Below are 10,548 nucleotides of genomic sequence, written 5' to 3'. Positions count from 1 at the left end.
TGCCGCCTGACCTTAGATGCAAATCCTCGAGCATTGTCAATACATTGTCGCTGTGACAGATAAATTCATGCACAACTTATGAAATCGTTTCGAGCATAGAAAATCAAAACAATGCTGCAAATTGCAAAACTGTTGCTTTGGAAGAGAGACCATAATAAGTCCGGTTATTTGACATCTTTATAATACACAAACATATTGATTCTTTTTCTTTCTGTATCTCCATCTTTGTGGGTTTTTTTTTTTTTTTATAAATTTTATATTGTTTAATTTTGCTCATTGTGGTTATTCTTTCAAATGAAGAGATCGTTACACCTCAGTTTAATTACATGTATGGCTCAAATCTAAGAGCGCAATTATGATATCAACGTTGATTTTGAATCCGCAACGCGTGTAGCTTCTGATGGACCACTGCGCCACGCATGGACGAAAACTTTGATTCCAAGACATTATCTACAGACAAATGCAAATCAGTTGGAACCATTTTCTTAATCCTCTTTTCTTCCACGGCCTTTCTTTTTTTTCCCTCACGTTTCACTTTACCATCTAAAAGCCGTAAAAGGTCAAACCCATTCAAGATGCAATTTCCATTAATCCATAGCGCAGATTAATGGCCTCATGCAGTAACATCATCAAACCAAAAGTGCACGTGTTGATTGATTTGCCGGCAGTTTTTAATCATGGAATTACATGGTTTTATCTATACCCACGGGCACTCATCAGGAACACCATCAATACAAACTTTAAACTAGCAATTGCTCGACAGAAAATCTAAAATCGATAGAAAATCTTTAAACTCATCTGTCATCAATTACACATCAATCGATTCAAGAACCTTTACATTAAGATCATGCAATTGATGATCTTGAATAAATAAAAGTAAGTAAAATATTCATATTTATTTATATATTTTAAAATATTTTATTTATATAAAATATTAATATTCATAAAATTCTCAAAAAAAGAAATGAAGAAAAAAAAAAGAAACTGGTTTTATGATCCTCTTTATGTTTTTATTTTCTCTGGTTACGTATTTCAAAAACTCATTTTTACTTCTGTGCAATTCTTCTTCAAATGTTTCTTTTTCATAGTAAGGAATACATTAGGTTGAAAAATAAAGCTATTCTTTACTCAAATGGAGTACATTGTATGTATTGCAGAACCAGCTCACCTTAGCAACAGTTCTTAAATGAGTGTCGAATCCTTCTCTATTTTTTCACAAAGAAATATGTACTATGGGGCAGGGAGAGAGAAAATATTGATTCTAAACATATATGTACATGTATATCAGGATGCTTGCATAGCAATATCAGAAATTACAAAATTGTATATCTCTTGAGAAAAGATTTAATAAAATCGTTTCCCAATGTACATGTATTTGTATCAGAATTTTGCAACTCATTACTTTTTTAAAATTTCACCTTTGGTTCAGGTGAGCTAAAACTAAAAAGTGTGCATATTACAGTTCTAACTTCCCCCCACAATACTTCCTTCATTGTTATCACAAATTAATTCACCAACAAATGTTTTCTGTTCGGAAGGATTTCTACATTAACCAGACACACTCAATATCCTAGCAGGGGCCTAGCATCGTTGTTTAAAGTTAGGGGGGGGACTCATAAAAAAAAATGGCAACTCCATATTAATTCAATTTTTTATATGTAAATTTAAGAAAATTAGTTGCTGTGAGAAAAAGGGGGCAGACCCCCCCCCCAATGCTATGTGCCTGCTGACCCCGAGTGTTATGACATGAATAAAGTCAATAAACCCTACCAACTTCTGTACGAGGTCCTTTCAAGATAGTTTCATACATGTACATTCTGAAACCCTGTTAGGTCTCCTTCCTGAATTCTGCAGGTATAATACATCAGGTAAATTTCATAAAAGGTTGGATACTTTATATTATAGATAAGATATCTAAAGCATCTCACCCTACAATATTTTTGTTCTTTTCAAAATTAATTTCGATACGAATTGGAGGGGGGGGGGGGGGGAGACCCTTCAATTGAACAATCCTGAGAGCCCTTTGTCATTTATAAATAATTTGTGCCAAGTTCAGTTGAATTAGCCAAGGGGTTCTTTAAAGAAACTTAAAATACCGGAAAACTTATAGACACACACCCTGCCTCTTTCTGACTAAACTTTAAAATTCTCTAACTTTATTACTTATTTCACAAATAACTTCACTCACCATGTTTTAATTTTTTATCATAACATATTCGAAAAGGATCCAACCATTAACTGAACAAACTTTACTTAAGGATGCTTTGTGCCAAGTCTGGTTGAAGTTGGGAAAGTGGTTCTGGAGAAAATACAGAGAAGATGAAAATGTAAAAGGTTTACAGAACAATACTGGATAAATTGTGATGAAAAATGCTCAATTCAGCTTTCAGCTCGAATGAACTAAAATCATACATGTTACCATGTAATTGCAGTGAATTAGGAAGATTGTAACTGATACTCATTTATTCAATCTAGGTCCTTTTATAACTATCTAGGTAATTCACGGCTGATTTCATTAGATGATAAAAGAAATATTCAATAAGCCAACAGTTACTTAAAATCAAATCTAGTGTAATCACCCTGTAAATTTGTAGCTGAAATGATGCCTTGATGTCTTCCTGTATTTGTTTAATGTCTTCTTCTACACAGCTTAATCAATAGCTTAACCATACAGCTCGTAACAGCGATCAAGTCGTCTGATTTAACAAGTGAAATCATTAAAAGTCTTATGACTCATTCCAGTTTGTCCAAATACATTCTACCTCTAAATAAGTCAATATATACCCAATCTCTAGATACTATTAAGCATTTTTGTCTCTTAAAAAAATGAACACTTGCTCAATCTCTAAATAAAGAGTTGGAAGCTTTCATTAAGAATCAATTCTTTAATAATTTTTGTTTATATGTAATGGAGATCATCTCCATACAAACAATCTGACATTAATATTTTATATAAACAGACAAAAATGAATTGCTCTATGATTCCAAACATTCAGAATGCAGGCAGTTCACTTAGCGTATACAGAAGCTCAGAACTCATCACAAGAACCTCAATTGATCAGTGCCACATGCACTTTTCACAAAACGGAACACATCACACATGATCACAGATGAAATATTGCAATTCAATGCTTGTTAAAGTCTTTGTATGTAAATGTCTTTGTATGTAACTGTCTTTATATAAGTTTTACAAGAGCCAACAGAAATGTAGCAATGGACACATTGAAACAAATATATCAGGTGTACAATTTGGTATTCCTTTTCTTTTTTGAATCACTCTTTCCATAATTGTCTTTCTTGGTGCACTTTCTAAAAATGCAATAGTTTCATTGCTGCCTCTATTTCCCAAGCTGAAACTCTGATAATGCAGATAAAGAAAAGTTTCCTCTACATAGAAAATGCTTTTCATATTAACAACATCACCCTTGCATTATTATCATATTACACATGTGGAGAATTGTGTTTCGATTCTACTACATATCTGTTGATCAGATTATACAAACAAATGATTTTGATTATCCTGCGACTCGCATGGTCTTTGAATTAGTCCTTATGAATATCAGTAGTACGTTTTCCCTTGGTCCTTCTTGGTATTAAATGACGGCCATCCAGAGTTTCTTTTAATATTCATCCTTACCAACTCTTCATTACTCTGTTGACTGAACACAATATATAAATCCAGAGTTATATACAACCAAGATGACTGTTTCAAGATCAACTTGTTCTCACAACTTTTTCTCAACAACACTGATCTTTACGCTTTGAATTTCACAACACTTTTTTTCTTACCAGTAGTTTAATAGTCATATATTTAATTTACTGTAAATTTCTATGATCAAATGAAAAATTTCTCCTTAAGGTGCCTCAATGCCTGACCAGATGACTAGCATTGTGCACTGGGGCTTGCTGTATGTACCTGACGGCCCCTGCGGGGTTCTGAGAGGGGTTGGCACTGAAATTTCTGTCCTGGCGAGTCTGGGAAGCATCACCCTTTAATATGGATATACCTTTCCATCTTCCAAGATAGTTTGCTGAAAAATGACATCAAAAATAAATCTCACAATGTCTAAAGCTTGTTCAACACAATCAAGTCACTATAAATCTCACAATGTCTAAAGCTTGTTCAACACAATCAAGTCACTATAAAACACACGAGAATACTGTAAATAAAATATTGAATGCATGCTATAAATATCACAGAGATTTTCCAGCAACCTTCGCATGCAGATATTTATCATTGCAAACCAGTGACCTTTTAGACTGTATGAAATGACAATTTGCTATCACAGATTGTTGCTGATCAGTTCTCAGCCAGCCTTTGTTAATAAAAAATGATCCCTGAATATTTGGTTCACAGTATACATTGTATTACATGATAAATTTCTACAAAGTCCTGCAGTGACCTAATCAAATTTCTTTATGATTTCTTAGAGACTTTTAATGTTGCACAGTGCTAAAAACAGATTTCCATATAATTTCATAAAGGATTGTAATGTTGCACAGTGCTAAAAAAAGGTACATGTACATAGGTACATAACCCAAGTCAGCAGGTGATGGTTATGTAATATTTCTCCTGCAACGATTGCTATCATTTATGATCTTTGTGAAACAACAAAGAGAGTATTCTATTCCTTATAGTACACCATAGTTGTACCTTTCTTTAAATTGATTAAATAAATTAACAGAAAGTGTTTCAATTTTTGCATTCTCAATCTGCATGTTCCATAGATGGACGATTCAGTATACATTGGACTTCTGACACTTCATCATTTGGTTATGTTGTGCAATTAGTTTAGTAATTGTAACCAGTTTTATCAGTTATTAAGTAAGACAACAGGATGTTCTTGATATTGGAGATTACAGAAAATGCTCTATTACAGAAATATGAATTAATCAGTGTGTGGTTTTGAATGCAAAATCTGAACTGCTCTGAACTGATAAACTGCATTACAACTCTGCTTTTAAAATCTGGCATTGGGCATATATATAATAATGTAGAGCAATGCATATTACAACCAAAGTACTATTATCAGTTACAGGCCTGCAGTGTACATATTACAACCATTAAATGAAAAGGTCAGCCCAGGAGTCTTTACATTACTATCGATGGTACAGATGTACCGGTACTTTGTCATTTGAATTACAACCAAGAAACCGTTACCTTTCCATAACCTGACACAGCCATCGTCTCCTGATGAGGATAAGACCGTCCCTGTCACATTCCAACTCACTCTCCATACCTGTTAACAAAAATTCTTTGTCAGTTAGAGTTGTCTACTCATTTTACATACACGATTTGGTACCGGTATATTTACATACACGATTTGGTACCAGTATATATATGCATTTAAGAAATTCTGTGAAGCTTAGGAAAAAGTTAAAAACAAGCAAATGAACAGAGACATAAACAATCAAGCAATGCACCTCCTCACAACAGGATTTTTGTATGTGCTGCAATAAACATACAGAACCTGTTAACAGAAAATACTTTGAAATTTGCTCCTTGAACAAGTAAAGTTCACTCATTCAGTTTTTGTGCAGTTTTTTTTACTTCATCATTTAGCATTATATCTACCGGTACATGATTTTATCAGATTTCTTATGACATAATTCATCAATAACTTTGTAAATGAATAAGGTTAACTTTAAGTGCGCCAAATTAAATGATTCTTTGTTCTAAGCACTAAAGTTCCTTTCAACAATGCCAACGATTTGTTCACCTTTACACTATTACAGACCCAGCCGGCCCATACACTAAGTAAACAATGCTATGCCCTCCTTTGCAACAACTTGTGCCAGGAGAAAACAACAGAATGGGAAAACTGGGAAGTCATCAAAGTAATTCAAAAGCCATTAAGGGACTCAATATAAATTATTTTTTAAATTACACGATCATAACAATAAAGTTCAAAGTCTTCAACTGAAATGAAACATCAGTGTACCCAAGATTCTTTTGTCAGGTGTAAGAATTATCATTGTAGAACTTACTGGAGATTCATGATCTGCAAAACTGGCGACCTGCTTCATCTCAAACCTGCTGACCACAGACTGGTTCCCGATGGCGGAGTCTCTTCTACCAACAAAAAACTTGGGTATATAATCAGGTAAAATGTCTTATTAGCATGTAATACTGTCATCATTTATTTGCTATCAGAATATACATGTACATTAATACATTACATAAAAGCTATAATCCTTCCAACATAAATTCTAGGTATTCATTTTTTTTTAAATGACCTTAAATACTCATATACAAAATAAATTAATTCATGTAGAACAAAGATATTTCAAAAACATATCCATCAATATAGATCAATATATAAATAGTTCTATGCAAAACAGATATGTAAAAACGCCAAAACTGTAGTACCCCAATGGAGTCAAACTGATGATTTTTAGTTCCTTGGAAGCTATAGCCAATAAATGATAGGATCTGCCGAGGTTTGGTGCAAACGCCACATCGTGTACTGGGTCTGTGACTGCTACTATTGTCTCTACTTTTGTCCATTTCCTGAAAAAAGTTGACATAATTTCATACATCATTGGTCTGAAATATTCACTTCTACACTGAGAAGTTCATCTACTAGATTAAGTACGTGTAATAGATTATGTTATAGTTGCTTAATGGGGTTATTAATGTTTTTTTATAGAACTACTTGTTTTGGTCAACCATAATCATCTTTAATAATATGTAGGTTTACAAAGCCAAACTACATTTGAATACGGTACATAAAATTTACTTTGTGTGAAATTTATCTGTGTGATATACAGGTATTTACATACTGGGGGTAAATACAAGCAAACTTTCTTTTTTTGGACATAAATTGCATGTTAGGCTCCACTGACTGTGTAATTACATGTTATATATTCGGTAGAAATGGCAACAATAAATATTCATGGCTCAGTTTTCTTGGGATTCACCCATGAATATCAAATATTAATCCTTGGCAAATGATGAAACTTAATCTCCTTATAATTTTTAAAAAAAACTTATTCATCCACAAAATTTCATGTCCATAAATTAGTTAAAAAAAACAACCTTGCAATCTATAAAAATTGGGAACAAAGAAATACAAGACTTCACAGTGTGTGTTTTTTTTCTTTTTGATTCATAAACACCCACCTTGTGCTATCATTGTACTCAAACACTTGACATTTTCCTCCCCCTGACGGATTGTTATCGTCACTCCCTACTGCAATCATCGGGGGGTGCATCCTGTTTACGTAACACAAAAATTAAATCAAAAATTGATGATCTTTTTGTTTTTGATAAAAAGTTTCTATTCTTTCTGTCAGAAATTGGGTTTAATGTTACAATCAGATCTAAGGTTACAAAATGCTTACTGGTATATAATAACATAGTATTGTCTCTAGTAGCACAGTGCATGCTTTTCCAAATGATTAGAAAATAAATACAAAGAAATATTATACCTATCTATTTTCTCAGTATGCAAACAATCTTAATAATTAATTTATTGTACCAATAGCCAAAAGCTGTTAAATAAATGTATTTTAAAATTGATGTAGAACTATAATGAAATCAACAAGAATTTTTCTAAGTTATAAATAACATATATGTACATTCTGTATAAAAATAAATAAATAAAATAGGAAAGGAAGATGTTATTATTTTTTTTAAATCAAAAATATTGCAATACATTTAAGGTGTCTCACTACACCTTGAAATAGTTTCTCAAATCAGCAGAAAATTACTTGATTATGATAGATAGCATGATGGATAAGAAGTATCTGTGTCAAATAGGCAAAAAAATGTGCAATTTTAGATAAAAAATGATATTTTCAAAAATTTCATTCAGTAAACATGAACAAAGGCCCCAGCGGATTCGAACTCATGACCTGCAGTTCACAAGCCTGGTACTTTAACCACTGAGCTATTATGATATACATCTGAATCGATTGATACAAACAGTTTAACAAAACATTTAAATCGCCATCTTGTGACATAGTGTCTAAAAAAGTATAAGTCTCAGTGTAGTAAAGTACCTTAAACATACAGCAGTATATTGCAATACAAACCTTCCTGCCAATATCTTTTAACACAATATTATCAACTTACATATTTTAAAATTTCTTGATGAAAGTTTGCACTACATGTATTAACATCTGTGAAGCTGGGGTCCATACCCCTCATAAAATTATTTGTTATTTTCAAAGCATCTCTATATCAATTATAGAGAAGAAAAGTTCATATTGTACCATATTTGTTTTGTAGAAAAGTTTAACTTGTACCTTGAGGAGTTCCAACTGAGACAGCTGCACTTGAACTTTGTCTGTATGTCATGTTGTAGAGACCATTGACTGATGTTCATAACGTCGGGACATTCATAAATTCGAACCATTCCATCGGAACAGCAAATTGCCTGTCGTTAAAAACAAAAATAGAAATCAACACAAATATCAAAACCGTCAAATGCAATGAGAGAGAGAGAGAGAGAGAGAGAGAGAGAGAGAGAGAGAGAGAGAGAGAGATTATTTACTGACCAACTGTAGACCTAGATGTTTTGGTGCAAATTTGACATCAGTTACAGCTGTTCGACTGTCCACTAAAATACTCTTTTTGATCCAATTACTCTTCACCCCCTCCCTTCCTACGTCCCCAAAACTCTCCTCCCAAACAGCTGCTTGTCTGTCAAACGAACAGGTGGCCAGGACCTGTCCGAACTCTGGGTGGGCCCACGTAACTCTGAACACTGATCCACTGTGTGTCTGAGAAACAAAGGAAGATGATTAGGTTTTTCTTCTTTTGCAGATAAAAAAAACTTTTTAAAAAATTTATCTATAGGTTGTGTAATAGAGTGGGAAGGAAGATGCAGAATCTTGTGTAGAAAGCTTACAATGGTTTCAATATTATTCTTGGGCATCAATTTTCATGGTTTTTGTGATCATTAGTTTCAAGGATACATAAATTTGTTAAAAATGATTCTATCAATACAAAATCATACATGTTAACCTCCAGTGATGAAAAAGAGGTAGATTTAGAGCCCAAAAGTGGTAGCATTGCGCACGGCCTTTTTCACGTACATTTTAAAGTATATACATGTATTTTTATGTATTATATAATTATGTAGATAGGATTTCTGATAAGACCAAATTAGGAATATTAACTATAATCTAAAAGACTTTAAAAATTTAGCAGTATCAACACATGCAAAAAAAGTTTGCAAGTATTTAATTACCGTCAAATTGATTAAGCTATTTATTTTTTTTTAAGAGAAAATCTTTATACTTAGAGACTTTAACAATTAATTGTCATTGTTTCATAAAAAAAAAATTAAGTTGCTGAAAAATAACGAAAAAGAGAAGTAAGAACTAGTAGTAAATGTATAATCTAATGACGATGTTTACATGCTTATCACAAATCATGCAGCGTTGCAATAAAATGCAAGTCAAGTTTACTGTTGTGGCCAAGTTAAAAGATATCTTCAGTCATTGTTTGGAATAGCAATGTTTCTCTTTCCTTGGCAAGGATAACATTGTCATGTCTTAACTAATGTAATCAGTTTAGGTGGCTTCTTTCATCGTTCAATGTAAAACACATGCTTGAAAACTTATCATTTAAGTGACTGAAAAAAACTTTTATATGCCCCAGATTCAAGTCACGTGCTGATTTCAAACCTGACAAGATTTATGGACCACAAAAGCTTTTCTTCAAAATGATTATCTATCAACTCACGTATTTTGAAGAAAAAGCGGTAGATTTTCTAATAAAAGCGGCAGACAGAGTTAAAAAGCGGTAGACTTCTGCATAAAGCAGAGGAATTAACAAATATGACAAAATGTTATTAGAAGCTGCACTTCAATGACCAGCAGCACAAGTAAAACAAAGTAATTTGTACATTGTGCAATGCTCATTTGAAATACAATGGAAACACTATTGACATGTGGTAACACATCTACAAATAAGTATATCTATCCTTTTTTCATGCTTTTATCGAGGTACAATGTATGACGACTAAGAAGACTTATATCAAACCGCATCTCATTTATGTAATATGCATCGAATAAGCTAATTACAGTATCATCTTAACCCTAGATTGTGATTAGCTGAATTCAAAATACATGAAAGAAACTGTGTGATACCTTCCAGGTTGCTGTGCATTTCCACTCTCCATCTTCTCCTAAGTCCCATACCTAAAATATTAACTTGATATTAAACAAAATAAAAAGGTTAAGTCGTAATGACAATATTCAAATACAGGTTTAATCCTCAAAAATGTGAGTATTAATAAAATATGAATAAAAATAGTCCCATCAATGCCACTAAATAATTCCAAGTCGTTGATTTTTAGAAATCTTACCTTGACACTTTGATCACTAGAGCATGATGCCATCCGTTTACCATAAAAGTCAAAAGATACATCGTGTATTAAGTCCTTGTGTTCAGATTCTATCTGTTTTGTTACAAACATCTTAACATGTTCTTTTGACCGCTTCTCTACTTTCACATTGAATCAAGCGGCAAACGACATATGTGACAACGCATTCTATTGGCTGATGGGAGATATACTACCCAACCACATTTTCTTT

The 10,548-nt window shown here is 32.8% G+C and overlaps 1 protein-coding gene across 2 annotated transcripts; it reads right to left on the bottom strand.

Annotated features, from left to right (window-relative positions):
* Nucleotides 1-2,238: 2,238 nt before the first annotated feature.
* On the bottom strand, nucleotides 2,239-10,497 carry LOC105328593 (nucleoporin SEH1). Of its 2 annotated transcripts, none has more exons than XM_066078444.1 (10): nucleotides 10,320-10,497; nucleotides 10,102-10,152; nucleotides 8,503-8,727; nucleotides 8,251-8,381; nucleotides 7,124-7,216; nucleotides 6,371-6,511; nucleotides 5,989-6,073; nucleotides 5,162-5,240; nucleotides 3,917-4,031; nucleotides 2,239-2,299 (listed from the first exon to the last, which is right to left on the bottom strand). In XM_066078444.1, the coding sequence occupies exons 1-10, from the start codon at nucleotides 10,428-10,430 to the stop codon at nucleotides 2,254-2,256; spliced, it is 1,077 nt and encodes a 358-aa protein (XP_065934516.1). In that variant the 5' UTR covers nucleotides 10,431-10,497; the 3' UTR covers nucleotides 2,239-2,253. The 2 variants fall into 2 exon arrangements, with proteins under 2 accessions (XP_065934516.1, XP_034337757.2); XM_034481866.2 differs by lacking the exon at nucleotides 2,239-2,299 and adding an exon at nucleotides 2,866-3,659.
* Between the last annotated feature and the right edge of the window lie 51 nt (nucleotides 10,498-10,548).

The sequence above is a fragment of the Magallana gigas genome, chromosome 3 (genome assembly GCF_963853765.1).
Source record: "Magallana gigas chromosome 3, xbMagGiga1.1, whole genome shotgun sequence".
NCBI classification, from domain to species: domain Eukaryota; kingdom Metazoa; phylum Mollusca; class Bivalvia; order Ostreida; family Ostreidae; genus Magallana; species Magallana gigas.
This window is presented reverse-complemented; position numbering and strand designations above follow the sequence as displayed.